The sequence below is a fragment of the Dromaius novaehollandiae genome, chromosome 4 (assembly GCF_036370855.1).
Source record: "Dromaius novaehollandiae isolate bDroNov1 chromosome 4, bDroNov1.hap1, whole genome shotgun sequence".
Taxonomy (NCBI): Eukaryota; Metazoa; Chordata; class Aves; order Casuariiformes; family Dromaiidae; genus Dromaius; species Dromaius novaehollandiae.
Window position 1 is genome coordinate 706,064 of NC_088101.1, and position 21,427 is coordinate 727,490.

At 40.1% G+C, this 21,427-nt stretch overlaps 1 protein-coding gene across 1 annotated transcript in view; it reads right to left on the reverse strand.

The window, feature by feature from the left end:
• TNKS (tankyrase) overlaps window positions 1-21,427 on the reverse strand; it is a 135,885-nt gene that overhangs the window by 24,419 nt on the left and 90,039 nt on the right. The window contains exons 6-13 of the mRNA XM_026110379.2: window positions 20,735-20,829; window positions 18,634-18,700; window positions 17,974-18,160; window positions 16,214-16,335; window positions 13,818-13,909; window positions 13,656-13,734; window positions 4,159-4,330; window positions 754-833 (exon numbers count right to left, since the gene is read on the reverse strand). Coding sequence (XP_025966164.2) covers window positions 754-833; window positions 4,159-4,330; window positions 13,656-13,734; window positions 13,818-13,909; window positions 16,214-16,335; window positions 17,974-18,160; window positions 18,634-18,700; window positions 20,735-20,829 — 894 coding nt within the window. The remainder of the gene's footprint in view (window positions 1-753; window positions 834-4,158; window positions 4,331-13,655; window positions 13,735-13,817; window positions 13,910-16,213; window positions 16,336-17,973; window positions 18,161-18,633; window positions 18,701-20,734; window positions 20,830-21,427) is intronic.

Genomic DNA, 21,427 nt, shown 5'->3' on the forward strand with positions numbered 1-21,427 from the left:
TAAATGACAGAAGCACTAAGAAGATGTCTCATATATTTAGAAGGCTGAACCTCTAAAACATGAAGCACCAGGTTCAAGCCCATGTAAGTCTCTCTGGACAAACTACTATTTACAGCTTAAAGGCTGCCTGCAGAAATCTAGAAATATTGAGTAGGCAGTGAAGGAGACTATACAGGTTTTCTGAAGCACAAAACTGTTGCTGCTGGAATGTTAATGTATGCCAGGCTGAGGTTCAAGGTGAGATTTTGTGCCAGATGGTATATCTGCAAGCTATTTTGCCCACAGATCAAGTATGGAGGATAAGACCAATCCTACCTGTGATGCTGGGACTCCATGGCCTGACCCTTCAACTTCAGATTAGGGATGATTTAAAATGTGAAGTCTGTTACCTGCTGGGCTTTCGGTTGCTTGCCTTCTGATCAAATAACAAACCTGAGGCCTCTTTCTACTAAACCGTGACTCTGAGGCTCACAGAGTCCTCTTCAAAGAATTATGGCTGCATCTGAAACACTGCATCTGAATCTGTCAAAGACCTGGCTGTGTGAAGCACTGGGAGAACACACACCCACCAACTCAGAGGAGCACCTCAGCACATCCTTTCAACACGTACTTTCTAGACAGAATGAAGACTCTGGTCTTCCCATTTTCTAAGATTTTTGCAGCCATTGGGCATTACTTCCACAATGCTTGCAGCAGAAATGGTCTTGCACAGCAATACAAAGTGGAAAATGAACATGAGTTGCCCAAACCTACCTTCACAGTTTCCAAGTCTCCAGCTTTGGATGCTTCTAACAACCGATAATCCACATCAGATGTGCGCACAGGTGTACTTTCTACATAAGGAAAAAAGTTTTTTTTTTTTTAAGGATTATTTAGTTATAGTAACTTGTGCTCAATATATTTTCCAAATTGGGGAGAAAAAAAAAAGAAAAAAAAAAGAAAAAGAGTCTGTCGGCATTTACAGGAATGCTGCCTAAGTTGTGATGTGCAAGTATCATACTGCCTAAATGGCTGAATAAAGAGCCTTAGTTTCAGTGTAAGCCTGAAAGATTTAGGCTCTAGTGCTGATATCATTCTGCCCAACGGAATATCAGTGCTTTGCTTATTCCACGTACGGTAAAAATGACACTTCTACTTCCAAGAAATCTATGTGCTCCCTGGGACAGATTCAAAGTTTGCCAAAGTTCAAAAGCGCCTTCTCACTGATTTTGGCAAACTTTGCATGAGCCCCTGGTGCGTACCCAGAGCTAAATGTGCTGACTTCGGCTGCTGAAATTACAGTCTTAGCACCCTGCACTTGTGATATATCTCATAAGCAGTGACAAGGGGATGGGGTTCTCCAGATGGGCTGAGTCGTCCTGGGCACTTTGTGACTGCCCACCTGCGACACCTTCATGATGCAACAAATCTGCACTGCAGTTGGTAGCACCAATGACATCTGTCTCTTGTTAAAGTCCCAAGGAGGTTAAAAAGAATGATGTGGCAATGAAAAGGAGACCTTTGGAGAGAAACCTTTGCTATTTTTAAATGACTGTAAAATGACAGACTTTAGCCCCAAAATTCTTTTTTATGCCATTTCTCGTTAGAAATGGCGGTATGTGTTGAGGGAGGAGGAAGAGGTGGCTAGAAAGGAGCAGTGGATTAGCTATCCCTAAAGCTCTTCAGTGCTACTTGAAAATGAGCTGAAAAGGTAGTCTGACCACTTCATTTTCAAAAGAAACTACTTTCTGTGGTAGAAGCTGCTCCACTTGAGCTTGAGGATTTATGGAATAAAAGCTTTGGCAGCATGTAGCCAGATCAGTGCCTGAAATGACTGCCTAATGCCAAACGAACGGGGCAAAGTGAACTTGGGGTCACAATCCTCTCTAACAACAGAATGCTATAAGAAAGCAAGAGTCTTGTAAGCAGCTAAATTCATTCTAAAAGGGCACGCAACCTATACATGCATATATGATGCAACCCATCAAAAATATTTAAAACAAAATACTGCTTTAAATGTCCAGAACTGGTACTACGGGGAAACATATGCTTCCTTCCAGGAAAGGGAAAAGCTTTATCTTGCAAAGGAAAAGCTTTATCATAAAAGACCCAAGGCTGTTGTGAGAAGGTACTTCTTACAGACTAACACAGTCTCTACAAAATCCAGTCAATTCCTGACTTTGCAGTGAAATCTGCTACTGTATCACAGGAATGGCAAACGGGTACAAAGGGATACCTGTTTTCCCAGCTAGCCATTCTTATGGACAGACATCAATTTAACCATTCAGTTTGACGTAGTATTTCCTATTTGCAGCCCTGTTTTCTCTTCTTGATCACTGCCTGGAGCCTTTTGCTACCCATTGCCTCCATAGTCACTGCAGAAAGAGGAGGAGGAGAGGGAGGAAGAAAGTGAAAGGCAATTCCTACGAGCTCAACTGTACGATTGTAGAAATGATCTCAACTGAAGGAAAGGGGTTTGATGAAAATGTTAGTGTTGGGTTAAGATTTCAGCTTGCTCCTTCATTTTTCCAATGTTCTTTGCAATCCTTTGCTCTCCCCAACAGCACCTTGGTGTCCTGATGTAGGGGCAGAAGAGATGAGGCTAAGATTTATGCTGCAGCCTGAGCTCTGCCTCTTAGCACTTGTTTCTCTCGTCTCTGAAGACAGAAGTCTTCAAAAGATAGCCGAGACCCTGACTTTAGGCAGGGCACAAAAGGAAAAATATCAGAAACACAAAGTGATTACTATAGAAAAATTTGAACCCTGCTAGACTAGAACTTGAGTAACAAAAGGCTACACTGAGCAAAGAAACAAACCTACTTACGCTTTAAGAGAAGCAAAACAAGCAGCATTTTCTAATAAGCATTAGAAAATAACTAACAAGCTCACTTGATGAGCTTCCTTACATTACACAGCCATACTGTACAGTTGTAACCAAAATCACAATATCGGCTTTGAGTAAAAGTCCTATCTACTGGCCCTGATGTCAGCAGAAAGCTGCTTTCATGGTTGTGATCTCACAGCTCTGCTATCAAGGGTGATAAAGGTGAGGGAGAAAAAGGCAATACTACGTGGAAAATAGTATGAGCAGGACTCAAGATCTGGGTAGCCATTATTACATCAAAGTAACTCCAACATTAAGAAAGTATTTCTTTAAACCAATTTTCTGAAAATGAAACATGCAATGTTACTTTCTATATAATTTCAGCATTCACTTGATAGCTTTGGCATATACAGAAAATAATACAGTGTCAATAACCCTACACTACTGACACCATGAACTTCTAACATGTGTCTTTTTAGCTTTTGGCTCTTTCAGTCTTGAACAGATTCATGAATGTAAGAGAAAGGCAATTTAATTAAAAACAGTACAGTATGATGTCTGAAATTAGTTTTCATAGAAAAATCAGTGAAAATGAATTTTTAACTCAAAAATCAGATGAGCAAGTGCTCAAGCGCTTACAAGAAAAATAGCGGTGCCCTCTTCAAATATCTATTCATCTTTTTTATACAAGACACAAAATACATTGTTTGCTAAGCAGTATCGAGAGAACTTTTACAATAAAATTGCTCTCTGCTGGATAAGCAAAGCATCTGAAGTAGAAGCTTGAACAGTTTAGTAATTATCAATATTTTTCAGCTTGTGCTCTCAATCTCTGATCAGCACCAATTTTTTTTTTAACAACTATACTTCCAAAAGCCCTAGCAGTTTTAACATCATTTAAATGATGTGAGTTTGATTTTGTATCTCATGCAAGCATCTTCATCTCACAGGACTAATAGTTCCCACTCTGCAGAGCGCCACAAACACTCTGCTTGTGACTGCTGGAGCCTGAAAAAGGTTCCTCCCATGCTCAACATTACTCTAGTCTCCCTGGAACCTGCTACAAAAATAAGTCCATCTGCCTTCCTTCTATCTCCCCATAGAGCAGTATGCTGTACATCCAGAAGATGCTTATTTTCTTCCTGATTTATATAAAAATCACTGATGTGAGTAGGGATTTTTTTTTAATAAAAAGTAACAGATAGAACAAGCAGTAAATGTGTGCACATGGTGGCAGAAGGGAGGGATGAGAAAATGACAGCAAGTCTCTTGCACTAAAAATGAAATAAGATCCACAGCTGCGAAAGGAAGGCAGACACTGATGTGCAAGTACACAAGCCTTTATTTTTACCCACCACTTAGAATCTGCTGCACTGCTTCGTTTCCCATCTGTGCTGCTGTGAAGCCTTGCAAAGAGATGATAGAGGGATCTGAGCCGTAATTCAGCAGGAGCCGGCAGGTTTGCAAGTGACCTGCTAAAGCAGCCCTGTGCAAAGCTGTTTGACCAAGGGTGTCCAGTGCATTCATCTGAAGAAAAAGAAAAAAAAAAATCAGCAGCAATATAAAACAAAACATCCTTATAATTAAAAGCCTCCATCTGTTCCTGCTCTTAATAGGAAGAATGAGCAATAAAGAGAATCTGCCAGCGTGCTAATTTATCTCCAATCCCTCTGCATTGCCACTAAACACAATCAAATGCCAACATATGTAGACAGTCCAATGTATAGATAATTTACAGCATATGTTTTCCTATCTTTTAATAAAGCAGGTTATTTGTCTGCCTGGGTAACAACACAAGATCACCAAAACCGTACTTTAAAACGGTGTTCAATCTTTTGACAAATTTGATGAAGATGAACCTTGTGCAAGAAAAACAAAACTCTCACAGAAGAGAGAAAGGCATCGAAATCCTGTATATATGTGTACCATCCAAAGATCTTTCAGCTTCATGGAAATTACCATCTGTCATCCTCAGAAGAGAAATTAACTCAACATTACTCACCACCAGGAATCAAAGCAAAACAAAGGTGTCAGATGAAGAATTCGATGAAGGAGGAAAAAAAGAAAAAAAGAGACTGGATACAAACAGCCCATTTTCCTCCTCCTTTTTTCTACTTTTAAAGGCAGGTAAGTGTAACTGAATATAGTTCTACCCAGTTAAAGACTGCATAAACAGGCAAAACAGAATAAGATCATGAAAAGGTATTGCTTTTAAAGAGTACAATAGAACCCTATCTGCCTGTAAAGATTTAATAGGAGAATCTAAAAAACTGGAAGCATCTCCATGGTTTCATATCACAAAAAGGAACAGAATAATAAAGAGCTTTAAAAAGGAAAAAAAAATCACAAAAATAACTTTTCAAGACGATACACTGTAGCTAGCAGCTATTCATGACAAATTTAAATGCAGATGCCCAACAGCTTTTTTATCACTGTGAAATACAGGACCGCTCTGTATCCTCTGAAAGTTACTCAGAACCTGTTATCTGTGTCCAAGCCTGCAGATGGTAGGCTATGAATTGTGTGTATAACAGACACTGCCACCACAGAAAAGCAATTTCCTGCCCAAAATGCAGCCCGCAAATCTTGCTATGTTTCCATGAAAGCTAATTGAAAAACATTTTAGTTAAGATGCATACTCTGAAACTAAACGAAGATTAATTATGGAGATAACTATGCAGAATATATCTTTTTACCCTATCTGATAAGAGGTATCTGCTTCGCAGCAGTATCAAGACATAGGTAAGAACAAAGAACTGCCACATAAGTCAAGTGGAGCGCAATTAGATATTCTCAGAAATTGTTCTATGTCCCAGAACAGTCCTATGTGCTGGTAAAGCAGGAATTTCTCAGATCACAAACCTCTCTGTCGGACCGATGTACGGGAAAGGTAGTTCTGTGTCCTTCTAATTGTGCTCAGGTCATGCCAATCTAATGGAATTTCCCTAAAAGTTTTGCTTTGTTTTAAATAAAGGCTTAGTCCTATCATAAATATTAACTAGAGACTGGATTTCCCACACCCACCATTTTATTCAGATGATGATCATCTGTTTCAGGACACTGGATACCTTTTGGCACTGATAAGGGCACAGACAACAGCAGAAGCTTGAGGCTATGCAGAGTTAGTGACAGTAAAGGCAGAATGAAATGACGCTTAAGGATACTGGAAGTAGGTGATTGCACCCCCTTAGCCTAAGAACAAGAATCATAATTAAGGCTTTCTGCATCGCTAAATTCCTGCGTTAAACAGAAATTGCAAAACAACAGCAGCAAAGCATTCACACCACTCCGGTGCACCTGGAAAAAATGTTAATATTCACTTGAAAGGAATACTGGCAAAGTCATCAGATCTACCATATCACATGTCTTACACAGGTCTCCTTTCACCTCCAAACAATCATCCACGCTAGCAATCAATTCTTGGAGCAGATGAACTCCAGCCGTCTGAAGAAATGCCTGCTTGCGTACAGGACAAAGAGGGCTCCAGATGTTAGAGGGGGACAGATGTGCCAAACAAAGCTGTTCTTTCCCCCAAAAGCAGAATTAGACTTTGGAGGGCACTTCCATGGGGTACATGCTCACATTGAAGCAGATCTGCTCTCATCAATCCTGCAGCGCTTCCCTAAAACAAACTTGAGAATGTATTGCACTAAGACTGGAGGCCATAGGATTTATTGCCAAGTAAAAATCAATGTGGGTGTTTAAAACAATTTGACGAGCACGAGATGCCAATATAAATTGGCAATTCCAGAGAAAGAATACATATTGAGATTAAACTTTCAAGAAGTCAGACCTGATAAGACATCTGCCTGGGATAACGATTGCTCAGCATGAGGTCTAAAAAGGTGTGCCCTTTAAAATCCAAAGCTGAAGTTTAAACTCTGTTGGAGAAAATGTAAAAATCCAAGCCATGCTGCATTATTTGCGTGCTGAGAAGCCAGATCATTCTGGCTGCACTAATCAAATAAATGAGACTCGTTCGACTGGATCCCCTTTATAAGCAGTTTGAACTTAGAAGGCCACGGCTCTGAATCACTTTATAGGCAAATCTTCTGTGAGGCATTAAAAACAACAGATCGGACAGCTTTTATTCTGCAGCACTCTGTCCCTGAATCTGATTTCTTCACCTTTTCGTGTGAAAACAGCCACTTAAATCATGACATAAAAGCAGAAGGTAGTTGTCAAATGAAAATTGGTTTTAAGTAAGGTTTTCCACTGGAGTTTACCACCCTGTACAATATTTCCCACTACAGGATTCCTTCTATTATTTCCTTTCATCCCTTTCATTTCCTTTTCCCCATCACGGATATATGCGGGAGAGAATCAAAATGGTCGTATATCATCAGCCACCGAAGAGATTTTTCCTCCCTGCACGGCTGCCATCTCTGAGCAGTGTACAGAGCTACAGCAATATTCTCATGTATTGCCAGGCACTTGCGGCAGTTTTACAGCTGGGACCCGTTCAGGGAACTTTTTGGCAAGACATCGTCAGCATATCAGCTTTCTGTCAGTGTCAAATGTCGGAAATATCTTCCTACCCCTTGACAAAATGCAAGTTTCCAAGCACCCCAATGTTCTCCAGGAAAAGATCATTCTAAAACATGCACATACTCAGAGTCACACGTGAAATGCATGCTTTGCCAACATTTCCAATGTCACAGTAGCCTTCCTTGCAACAGAAGCGCTCCAGCTGCTCTCCTGCTGCATTTATTTTTGAAGACAACTTGCTATCTGCTTTGTGTCTTTGCACGTCACTAACAATAAATGGGACAGGAGTGAAAAGGGGTCAGTGGCAATTTCAAGCCAAGTCAGGAAAAAAACACTGGTCTAGTTTCACACTGAAAGCTCCTAAATATTCCAGCCACACATTCCACAGCTTCCCCTTTGCGTTAAAGCCAAAGATTAACGTCACCAAGTCCGGATGTCTAAGCAGCGAGAAAAATTGAATCATGCAATCGCTAAAGAAAACAGAGTTCTTCATAGCGTAAAATCTGATGCATCTCTGAAAGGAAACTTAATTTTTCAATGCTTATCCTTTCCTGAGAAAAATCATACCTTTATCTGAAAAGTGAGACGCAAACGTATTGCACGTCAAGATTATCCAAGAGCATTCAAGTCTTTGTTGTGGAGGTCTAGATAGATGGTTACTATTTTCAGAGCCATGATCATGACCGGCTGGTGACATGTAACTCCGATGCCCCAAAATAACTGTATTATGCAAAGGTCCAGAAAGCTAGATCCTTCCAGCACAGCAAAATGAACAGGGACACTATCTGTCAAGCAAACATGACTTTAAAGAGGCATATTTCTTTTCTTGCAGAACAGTTTCAACAATATCCTATGGAAACGTAACGTAATTAACCAAATAGTATCCACATCATCTCTAGCCTTGACCAAGATGCTAACAAACCTTCATGTTTGCAGCTCTTTCTTTCTGTCATTCCAATTCAGGAAAGACTTTAATCCCCTTCTTCTACACTACTAGAAAGCTGAATGTCTTTCGGAAGATACTAAATATCCTGTGCATCTACAAATTCAACCAAGGGGCTAGTTATAAGAGGTATCCAACTTTCTACCAACACAACAAAACGGTATGAAAACCACTTTTTCATTAGTTAAACCACCTTTAAATGATTTTTTTAAAACCATCTTTTTTTAAAACCATTTTAAATGATTTTTTTGATCATCTCCAAAGATACAGTTGTGGCACTAGAAGATCTGCTCATGGGTCTGGTTAAAAAAAAAAGTAAAGTCGATGGTTGAGGATTCTTTACAGATCCTCTCCTTTTAATTTTCATAAAGTATTTTGAGGATATTCAACATCAAATAAGCAGTGCTGTGAAATGCTGCTTCACGCTACAGTTCAGGCAAACAAGAAACAAATAGGAATGGCTTTTAAAACCACAGACGTTTATGTTTTGACGAACACTCTTGAAGAAAATTCTGCCCCATCCACTTGCCACCAAAAACATACTTCTGACTGATTTTTCTCTCAAGTTTTCTCACCTGTGCTTTAGATGTATAGTTGAGAGTCAACTCCTGCAAACTCAACTAGCGAGATACTGAAAGGACCTTCACTGACCATGGGACGCACATGGCTTGGATGCACCATACTGATGTGCAGGCAATGTGCACCAAGGATGTATTTATAGCGCAAATTAGAAATTTAGTCCATGTCCTCAGTAAGGCGCAGCAAGAGGTGTCAAAATATGTGATTCATGGGTATAAGCTGACTCTTGGCAATACTAGTGTTCTTAAAAGTGCTCCTGTAAAATAAATCTAGATTAAGCATGTTATTCAAGCAGTTCTTCACTTTTTCTCAGTCTGGCAAATTTCAGATAGCAAGTTCAAATGGAAGTAAAATTAGGGACAACTAAATTCAGTTCCAAGACCAAGAACCATCTCCTGTTCATCCCAAGCAATTCCCCTAAAGCTGTCTTTACTATTCTTATACATACATACTTCACATATTATCTCACTTTTGCTGTCTGATACATAGCAATTCCTCACAAAAACAGCAGAATTTTCTCTCCATTGCTAAAACAATCCCAAATGATTTCCAGGCTGCAAAACTTCAGTGCTTTCCACGACTTTGTTTCCTAAATCCATTACAGGATGTTTTTTGTGGATCAGCTCTACCTGCCTTTGGCACTGTATCTCAGAAGAGAAAAGATCCACTTTCTTTGAAGCCCCAGTTACTCACCTGTTTAAAATTGTTAATTGCTCTATAAAATTCAGTGTTGCTTCCAAAGGTAGCTTAAAGCAGACTCATTTTATACCTTGGATTTAAGAAATGTTTGCAGAGTAAAGAAAATATGGTAGGGCTCATCTATCCATACTTCAGTAAAGCATTTGATGTGCAATCCCATGGGAAATGCCTATAGAAGCTAGAGAAAAATAGAGATTGGTTGAGGAAATGAAGATACTGAAAGTGGATGGGCTGCACTGAGATTGGTTATGGGGATAATCTTGTTTAATAGTTTCATTAATGATTTTTGCATAGGAGAATTGTGCTGAAGGGTGCGAGTATAAAAAATTAGCAAGAAAGGATCAAGTGTCGCTGTGTACTACAAGACTACAGGCATGGTCTGAGAGCCACTGTGTCACGTCTATTAAAATGGCAAAGGCAATCCCAGTACACATCACTCCAAGCATTTCTAGTAGAGACATGGAAGCACAGTGTCATTATATAAGGCAGCAGGGGAACACATTCGGTTCTTGTTTCCCGAGCTCCAAGATTCACTCTTGTGCTAGTAAAGAGAAGGAATATGCGGATGATCAGGAAATGGAGATGTTCCTTATTGGGAAAACCTAGAGTGTGGGGTTTTTTTAGCCTATCAAAACAAAGGTTAAGAAGAATCAGTCTGTTGACTATGAATGCATTAGGACAGGAAGCATCAAAATGGGAAAGACATATTTAAACTGCAGGAGAGTGTTGGTCCAAGAGTAAATTAATATTTACTGTGAAGCAGCTACTATAGGGGGACTAGATTTACTAGCTCATGAGATTCTCTCCTGTCACAAATATGACTAGACAGGATCAAAGGGCTAAGCTAAGTACATCTGAATACACCTTTTAAAGTAACTGAAATGCCTCTGTAGAGTATGTAAAGCCTTGACAAGGCACAAAAAGAGTAAGCAGGAAGAAAAAGCTCACAGAAATACAGAAAGGGGATAATCAAGAACCTGAACCGTGCTTCAGGGATTAAAGCTGCAACATTTCAACAGTCAGAAGCAAAGAAATAGCAATATTAAGGGTGCCTGATGAACTAACAGAATACCTACAGTCAAAGCACAAACAAGAGGCCAGATGAAAATATACAAGCAAGACAAACATCTCAGCATGATTAAATATGCCAAGTTAACTAATTAATACTCCAGAGCATATCCCATCTGGGAACTTCAAAGTGCTTCATAAGCCTTAATGATCTACATCTCACAAAAGTCCACAATTGCATTATCTATCATTTTACAGCTAAGGAACTCTGGACACAGATGAAGAGGGACCTGATCCACTGCAGTATGGAAATATATGCTTAATTTTAACAATGCGTGGTCTCCTGCCAAGTGCTTAAGTGCTTTGCTGGATCACAAATACGAATGGATTTCCTAGAATAACAAAGGAAGCATATACCAGGACGGGAATGAAGAGTGAGCTTTAAGTACCACCATGCATCTCTGTTTGCATACTTTCAACTGAAAAAGTATGGAAAATACCCACTCAGCATGATTCTTTAGATAACTATGGGCTATTCACCATGGTCACACAGTCCACAAGTGATTCATGGATCACAACCAGAAACCTCTGCTTCAGGACATAAAAGAACTATAAGCTGTCAGAATGCCCTACTGACACAAAACAACAAAATTTGGCCATTCCAGTAAAGCTGATGTTTTAATCTCACTCCTGTAATACTCATTTTTCAGTTTGCTCCTAACCTGGCTACACAGAGACAGATTTTCAAGGGAGCACTGATTTAAATGCCTACAGTACAGTAGCAGGTTTTCCAGAAACACTCAGCATACAAAAATTCCGTATATTTCACAGCAGCTAGCTGTTGGGTACCAATACATTTGAAACTCCAGCAGGTGCAGTTCAACGCTTACCCAAGAACCATCACTATGGAATTAACGTGCAATACTGGATCCATAGATATCTATTTCTATGGGCAAATGAAATTTTATCTTTTTCTAATGCAGGTAGGATTGTGATCAGTAGCACAGTCTAGTTGGAGGCCTGTAGCTAGCGGTGTCCCCCACGGGGTCAGTAGTGGGTCCAGTATTGTCCAACTTATTCATCAGTGAGCTGGATGAAGGGATGGAGTGCACCCTCAGCACGTTGGCCAGTAATACAAAACTGGGAGCACTGGCTGATACACCAGAGGGCTGTGCTGCCATTCAGAGGGACCTCGACAGGCTGGAGAGATGGGCAGAGAGGAACCTCATGAAGTTCAGTAAAGGGAAGTGCAGGGTCCTGCATCCAGGGAGGAATAACCCCATGCACCAGCACAGGCTGGGGGCCAACCAGCTGGAGAGCAGCTCTGCAGAGAAGGACCTGGGGGTCCTGGTGGATGACAAGTTGACCATGAGCAGGCACTGTGCCCTTGTGGCCAAGAAGGCCAATGGTATCCTGGGCTGCTTTAGAAAGAGCATTGCCAGCAGGTCAAGGGAGGTGATCCTTCCCCTCTACTCAGCCCTGGTGAGGCCACACCTGGAGCGCTGTGTCCAGTTCTGGGCTCCCCAGTAGAAGAGAGACATAGAGTTACTGGAGAGAGTCCAGCAAAGAGCTGCTAAGATGATGAAGGGACTGGAGCATGTGTCACATGAGGAAAGGCTGAGAGAGCTGGGACTGTTCAGCCTGGAGAAGAGAAGACTGAGGAGGGATCTTATTAATATGTATAAATATCTGAAGGGAGGGTGTGGAGAGGATGGGCCAGACTCTTTTCCGTGGTGCCCAGTGACAGGACGAAAGGCAATGGGCACAAACTGAAACACAGGAAGTTCCGTCTGAACATCAGGAAAAACTTTTTTACTGTGAGGGTGACAGAGCCCTGGAACAGGTTGCTCAGAGAAGTTGTGGAGTCTCCATCCTTGGGTATACTCCAAAGCCATCTGGACACGATCCTGGGCAACATGCTCTAGGTGACCCTGCTTGAGCAGGTGGATTGGACTAGATGATCTCCAGAGGTCCCTTCCAACCTCAATCATTCTGTGATTCTGTATGTTATTAAGAGTCAATTTGGGAAAATGATAATTAATGGTTTGAATAAATACAAATTGTCTTCTCTACCTCTCTTCCCTCCCTGGGAAAATCTTGGTGAGATATCACCATATCAGGATTCTCAAATGTGATAAATTCTGTCATAGTGTTGTCATTAAGTTATTTTATGATTCCATTAAGCTGCTGTGGAAGTAAATCAGATACTGAGATCTGGAAATTAGCTCTCATACAGGCCTATAAATTACAATTCAGTGTTTCAAATAAAAAGACTTGAAATAACTGGACATACAATTACATTGCTCTCTCCTCCTAGTACTTCAAGAGTAACCCTCTAGATTATTGCAGGTGTATTTCTTCATTTCTAGCTACCTGAATGAAGATGAAGACTCAAAGATAGGAATCTGAGCTCCCTTAAAAGCAAAAACTTGGACATTGTTTACATTTTAACAAGTAGAAAGAACATACCTGTCAAGAAAAGTTTTTGAGAAAATTAAATAGCTAAATTTATCATTATCACGAAGGCCAAGTTTGTTACTAACAGACCGAAATACTTCTGAAAGATGTTTAGAAGACAATCTAAATAAAGGTTATACTTTTCTTCACCCTTAACTGATAACTTGCTGAACCATGTGTTTGTAAGCAAACTTCACCATAGGCTCAGAGAATACTTGTGTGTGTGTTTAGGTCAGTGCCTATCAGTGGGTAATGGGGATGGCAAACCAATCTGACCAAGAAAATAAGAACAGTAAGTGCTAAAGGATGCCCAGCATTAGACTCCTTAAACTCAGTGTCAGCAAACTTGGAGACTGGATATCTCAAGCCCTCAAGAGAAGTCAATAAGAGGCACCCAAATGACCACCTTTATTAAAAATGAGTAGCACAATTCATTAAAAATGAGTAAGCTAGACTCCCAAGCCTGCATTCAGTTACATGGAGAGGAGACCTAATTTTTAAACGTGATACCTGAATATCTCATACTGATTTAAGATAAACACACTTTAAGGTTAACACAGGACCTGCAAGGCACACAGTGGAAACAGCAACAGCTGTCATGAAAACTAACTGTATTTAATGAACATAACCCTCCCTCTTGCCCCCTGCCTTATAGAAAATATACTTCAGTCTATTTACCTTTGCTCCATGTTTATGCAGAACTTCCATGACATCATTATGAGCTTTTTCAGCTGCAACATGCAAAGGTGTCATGAAGCTGGAGGAAAAATGGAAGATATTAGTTTTGCATTCCTAATATGACAGTGCCCTTTGGAAGACTGCAAAATTTCAGGAACTTACTCTTTGTTTTTCTCATTAACATTCGCTCCTTTTCTGAGCAATAGTTCTGTAACTTGCTTCCGCTTGGGATGCACAGCAGCCACGGCACAGTGCTGCAAAAAAAAAGTAAATACAGAATAAATAAATATTGCCACTGTAACTGCAGAAATGACAAATAGCTTTGAAGTCCACAGCTTCATCTTTACATATTCTGCTGAACAGCAGTCTAGAGAAGTTACAGAATTGTATAGACTTCCATCATATTTCTGCCTGAATACACAACACACAGAACAAAATACAAGCTAGTGACAAGTGCTAAATTATTCTGCTCTGAAAAAAAATTTTCATTTTAAAGCTTCATCACTTATGAAAAAGTGGAATGTTCCCAACTGCTTTAATAAGATACAGGGACAAAAAAAGCACATAATACACAAAGGAGGTAAAGACAAAGGGTGTGAAATAACTCTCTACAGAATTCCCAAACTTTCTAATATCAAAACAAGAGCCTTTACAATGAAATAGATCCCAAGAAGCTCCTGAAAACTGGCAACAGTACTGATACCTATTTTTTCTCCAGTTTCACGGTTTTCAGTATGAAATAACTGCCACTCAAGCTTTCACACTGCTGTTAGTCAGCAGGGCATGTCCAAGTTTTCCAAAGGCAGGCTTTATAAAACACAAAGACCAACTTTTGCTCTGAAGAGTGGCAGCATTTTTGAGGCTTTGCAGATAATAATATATTTATATTTTCTGCCAATAGGATAAACCAGCATTAAAAGCAGCGGAAGTGCTGAAAAATTGAACAAAGGAGCAAAAAAAAAAGTGTGGTTTTTTAATATTAGTATACAGCTGTTCCTAAAGATGAGCGCTACGTTCTACAGCCTTTGTGCATTTGTTAAAAAAAAAAAATCAGATGTGAAATTAAATAGGTTTCTTATGAATTCACATCCCTTTACACATCATTTGGTGAGCGCTGCCACAGCAGCAGCCTGTAACGTCCTTTGTGGAAAAGACAGACGGGGAATGACACTGTCACTCATTTCATGGCATGCACCTGGATGCAAGAGAAACTGACCCCATGGGCTTCCTTTGAGACAGTGTATTTAATTCTCTTCTTAAATTTTCTTTTGTTGGCCAAACCTCAGAGCAACACTGAAACCTAAATCGGGTGCCTGCTTTGGCCTTTGTGGGGTAAGAGAGCACTGACGCTACTGCCTCATGGTAGAAGAGACTGTGCTAAGGACAGAGATACCTTGCACACCACATTGCACATCATCTTGTCCAAACCTAGAAGCTAAACCTGTCCTGCCACTTGGATGGGAGACCACCAGGAGATCTCAAGTATGGCAGGCAGAAGTTGAGAAATCACAGTCACACACTTGCTGAACAGTGGACCAAAGATATCAATCGAGCTAAAAGAACCCCTTTTGCCTAGCCACCTCTGCAGAGCGAGCAGATGGAGAAAAGCAAAGAACAGCACAGGACTGAGAAGTCACTGTCACAAAGCTAAAGAGATGCCGCATAGCAACAGTTGATATAGTCAAGAAGGGAAAAATAACATCATCTCAAGTTTCCTATTGTCCTCATGTCCAGCCTCTAAATAACTCTTCTCTGTCTTGCTCCTAAGTTTAGGCCAGGAGGCCAAGTCCATCACAGAGAGAACAGATACAGACGCTTGGTAGATAACATTGTTCTGAGCACAATCATGGTGTTTTTAACACTATGTATGCATTTGTATGCTTGCGGCTGAGACTTATCACTGTGAGGACAATATTTTATTAACGTACCATAGCTATAAAGGTTTTAATAATACCATCAGTCCCACTAAACTTCAATGTCTTCATTGCACCTGTGATACTGGCTGTGTTCTTTGCCTTCACTGCTTCTTCAAACAATGAAATAAGGGTAGGACAGGTAAGTCGCAAGCAACCCTGTTTCCACAGCTAATCAGCAGTATTATTCCAATCTAAGACACTGATTTACACCTAGCATCTTCTCTCGCCACTGTCTTCAGTACCCTATGAAGAAAATTTGGCATCCATGTTTGCCCACGTAAAACATTAAGGAAGTACCAGGCCACCTGGATGGAATTTGACTCCAACAAATACACAGAAACTGACCAACAGAAAAAGAGGCAGAGAAAAGAAGTGAATTATGTACAGGTGAGCAGTGGCCTAAGGGTTTCTGAAACCCTCCGGGAAGGAAAAAAAGGGTGGTGGTGGTGGGGGGGGGACAGATAATAAAATTATACAGTGTTAAATATAAATCACCACTATGGAGATAAAATATCAACTGCTTGATGGCAAATCCTCAATCTCAGATGATGAATATGCTTTCATAATGTAGAAATAAAAGCTCTCAACTAGTGCTACCAGCACATTTATCATAAAAGTAATGGATTGACTGTATAATCTCACCAGTGCAGTTTCATGCGACTGTGGCTGCTTAAAATTAATGATCTCCAAAGCAAGTGTCTTTTTCACTTTGGCTAGGTCTGCCTCTCTGGCTGCTTGTAGTAAAGAATGTCCTTTGAATTCATCTGTTGGAGAAAGAGCAGTAGTTAATATTCAGCAACGTCACATTTATAAATGTTACTTGAGAAAGGTAGCTATAATTAACTAAGAGCAAATAAAAGTATTTCTGCGTATCATCAGGTAGTGACTAACCTGGGAGGCAGAACACAAAACATGGCTTAGTGAACCCAAAAAGGATATTTTAGGGGAGAGGTGAAGGAGTTCCTTGAGAAAAACCCTTGCAGCCTTTCTCCATCTTATTCTCCTCCCACCTGATATTAAGAACATTGGTGACCTCTAAATAATCTATCTGTTCAAGGGAGAACTCTGCTAGTAAATGCTTTGCAGAAGAAAAGAGCAATGAGATTGCTTTTCAAGACCCTTACTGTATTTGCAACTACAAATAATTTAAAGTAGAGCCTAAACTAGAGCATTTAAACAAAAAATATTAAACAATGCAAATTTGTTAACAGTCTTAGGAAAATTTAACTGGTTAAGTATTTGAAGCCAGTCTGCTCGAAGTATGGAGCAGGTTTTGACAGCAGTTATTTCTTTGCAGGTGCAGAGAGGTAATTTTCTTCCTTTCAATGTCACACCTTGTTCAGTTCAGTAACTAGCTGAATAATTTCAGCTGCAAATTAGTTTGAATTTGAAAAGGTAGAAAACTGTTTCTCTTAAAATCTACAGATGAAAGGCAGGTATGCAAGGATAAGGTCTGAACTTGGGAACTAGAAACAACCTGGCTTGAAATGCCAAACTTGTTAAGAGAAGCTTTCTTCTCCCACCCTCATTTTACATCCGTTGCATTTGTGGTTTCCTTTTAATCAAAATCACTTCATTTCAAATAGAATTCAAATTTCTTTGTAAATATAACATTACACAAAATACAAGCACAAATAAATCTTGAAATAACAAATAATTTATTCCTGATGTAACAAAACTGAAAAACTCAAAAATACACTAAATACATTTTATTTGGGGTAGGCAAATAGAGGATGTCCTTACTTTTCATCAAAATTTTGTCAAATTTGATATAAAGATCAGGCTAACGCACACGATTTAGTCATTATCAGTGGACAGGGATTTTGCCCCCCCCCCCCCCCCAAGAAAAAAAAGAATATATAGAAAACAAAACAAAGTTTAAATGCATTTTTCTGCTTGCTAATTTGAACCAAGGATCAACAAACTTGCCTCAACGCCTCTCCCAGGTTAGCCCAGAAGAGAGAGAGTAGGAGAGCAGCTCAAAGATAATAATCCTTTCCTCTTTTCTCCTAGAGGCAAGTTTTGTGCTGCGCAGAACCTCAGTTCTGTATTACCACCTTCACAGGCACAGACCAGCGACTTGCCATGCTTGGGAGGAGCACAGGATCACCATCTCAGGATGTCAAGGGGCTTGATTTCTGCAGGACTTCAGACTTCAAACATACAAAAACACTCTGACCCACTGATTCAACAGTACTGTCTGGCCTTAAACTTTTTAAATCTAAGAAAACCAGGCAATATGATGGCTGGCATATTAGAAGTATCCGTGCAGGTAGACCTGAGAAGCACAGCTGCATTTATTCTGCTGCTTTGCATCTACTTGTGCTTGATGAGGACACTCACTTAAAAGGAAAGCACCCTTTCCTATCTGCCAACCGCTATTTCAAGCCCAAAATACTCACAGGTTAGTCTCTCCCTTAGCTCTGGCGTCGGAGCCATATCGACCGCACTCTTGCCGTGGCAGTTGACCAAAGTGGGATCTGCGCCATGACTCAGGAGCAGGGAGCAGACCTCGACACGGTTCTTGGAAGCAGCCTCGTGCAAGGGGGTAAACTGCCAGAGGTCCATCGCATTAACGCAGGCCCCGTGCTAGCACAGCAAAGAAAGCGTTATATTAGCAAGAAAGCAACAGCATCGATGAAAAGCTTGCAAGGTTTTCATTCCACTAGGAAAGCTGGTTCCATTTTTTCATATATATGTGTACATGTGGGCACACACAAACAGAAATGAATTATAAAAATACACTTACACATAAAAGTACTGATGAACCTTAACAAAATTGGAATTTCTGTACGTGCTGCTTCTAATAGAGCAGATTTTTCCATAGAATAATTCTTATAAATTGAACTCTAATATTTTGGTAAAGAGATTATGTCAGAAAAAAACCCATATACCCTGTACCACAGGAAGACCTAAAGCTCCAGGCCTCTGAAATTACATACAGGATGTCTGAAACCTGATATTAATGAAAAACATATTCAGCTTTAACTCTGGTGTAAACATTCCATGTCTCACCTAACACCTTTAAATCAGTAGTAATTACTTTCCATCCTTCCACTTACCTTAAGTAGCAACTCTGTAACTTCGTAGTGTCCATATGAACATGCGTTATGGAGAGGCACGAGACCACTGCAAGAAAAGAAAGAAATGGCATGTGTATTTAAGCAGCATTTTTCAAGAAGCAGGAACTAGAGAGAGAGAGAGAGAGAGAGAAAGAAAGAAAGAAACAGAAATCAAATTAAATTTTAAAATTCAAATATTTAAAAACAAAGATTCACCGTCTACTGGGAAAATCCAGCCTTTTCAAACAACATGTTACTTGAGGGTGGAATCAAAACATCTTTTGCTTAACAGGCAAGAGGTGTCCAATCTACCATTAAGGCTGGTATTAACTGCCTTTGAAATGATCTTTCTTGGAGCCATGGGGGGGGAGGGGAGAGTCCCACTCCACATTCAGTGCTCTGTTTCTGCCTAAATGTGCACTCCTGTTTATTTTAAATGCTGTGTGAAAGGCAAAACTCCCCGGATAATGCTAACCTGACTCCCAGCTATATTACAATTGTAAGAGGTACAAATATTCATAGACAGCAGACTGAAACAGCTGCTCCAGACTGTGGAACGACCTGATTTAACTGCATTTTTGACAGCGCAACCTATTTCACTGTGCGAGAGACCTATGAGAGGGACCCTGTGATTTTTGTACAGCTATATCTCTGGAGACTGTTCTTAAAAATGACGCTAGTCAAGTAAATGACAGAGGTCTAGTCGTAAGCACAAGACATTATTACAAAGGAGAAAATGAGTTTAATTAAGTCCAGCAGGACAGGCTAGTTACAGCTCAACAACGCAGGATGCACAGTACACCAAAAACAGGACTTAACCCTTCACCAGGGACTGCTGGAGAAAGAGCTGTCACAGGTATCTTAGTATGTTTGAATTGCTTTCAAGTTTAAGATGAAATAGGTGTAGTGTTTTTCTTTTTCTTTTTTTTCCTCCACGCATTCAAGCTTAACTCAACCACTTGTCACCTGGAGATCCTTTCCAAGCACACAGCTTCAGTCTTCTTAAAACATCTAATCTGGGATTCCGTACCAGGTGATGATCAGACTTCCGAAAGGTGTGAAAAGACAAAAAAATTGCTTAACAATGCTGGATCTGCCTGAATAGGCATTATGTACAGTTTTACTCCGTTTCTGTGACCTATATAACGTGTCACCATGCATTTCACAACTTCTCTGATAAAAAAAAGTCCGCCACCACCAACAAATGTACAGACAAAAGTGCCACAGTTTGGTCAATCTTCAAGAGTTTAAGTAGGCTTGGGACAAGTTTGGAAAAAAAACCAAGATCTTTATTTAAATTATTTAACACTAGGCTGGACTCAACAGTGAATAACAGTACAGAAAGTGTCTCAAGTTCGCATCTCACATCTGCAGACTCTGAATACAAAATGCATGCCTTGAACCAGAGACCTAGTTTCTGCGATGCTGGAGCTAAGCTCTCCTACAGGACTGCCATAAGAATCATCACCTTAGAAGTCAGAAACATACGGCTGAGAAAAATGTACAACACTTATAATTCCAGATTTCTCACTGCTGTGCCCATTTTGTTGGAATCTTATTCAACTACCGCACTTGCTGCAAAAATGGAATATTTTAGCTTCTGCTACATCTTGATTTTTGCTGGCAACATCAGTCGAGATAGGTCTCTGAGGACCACACTAGTTATAAGCACACAAACATCACTGATATTAATTGGAACTACATGCATACAGCCAACAAGGGAATGAGATCACAGAGAAATTTTTAAAAGCACATTTTATCTTTATCCCAGTAACACATTGCCCCACCTTCCCTAAAATAACAGCAGAAGTCCATGATTTTACAGGGTAGTCTGTGCACAAAAGCAAAGAATAAGGATTGGAAAACAAAATTTAGGTGCAATAAGGGACTGAAAATGAGTGTAATCACAGCTAATCTGTTATTAGGGCTCTAACAAAAGTTTATTTATGATGAAACACGCTAAGATTTTGGAAGCAAATGTCCCATTCTGGGCCAGCTGTTGGAGATTATGTTGCAACATGAAACAGAGAAAGGATTCCTCATCTTGCTTAATACAAAACCATGGCTGCAACCAGAGAATAAATCGGCCCATCTCACTTACCCCTTGTCCTTTGCGTGAACATCTGCACCATGCTGAAGCAGAAGTTGGACTATTCGAACTCTGTTATAGCCTGCTGCTAGGTGTAAAGGAGTAGACTGCAAAGAAAAACAAAACAAGATGAAGAAAAGACAGTCTCAAATTTTATACCCTACACTTCATTTACGGCCATTTAACTATTCTTTTTTTTTACTCTCACAGGATGGCCCAGGGGAAGCTATGTTTCCCTTTTGTTATTAGCCAAGTTTATAAATACACACCATATGCCGAGTTAATGTTCCTTAAGGTGGGGAAGGATCCAGGTACCTCCAAGGGCAATAAGAAACTCATCATACAGGCTGAATGTAAATAATGGCCCAACTTTTTTTTTTTTTTTGAAGTCGCATGAACCAATTTGTGCATAAGCAGTTCAGGCTGCAGGTTATAAAAGTGCTCGGATGCACCTTTCATTGCAATATGTGCCACTGCGCCTCTTGAGCCTGCTGAAATATACCCAATACTTCCCAAATGAGCTCTGATATTTTTATATCTACCTACAAAGAGGTGTCATTTGAGACTGAAGGAAAAGCCTTTTATGGTGAGGGAAACCGTGCGCGCTGTCTTAGTTTGAAGGAACTCATTTCTCACACAAACGGGAGCCGTGATTCCCACCTTCCCAAGGCGGAGAAGCAGAGGACTTCCAAGGGATTTTTGTTG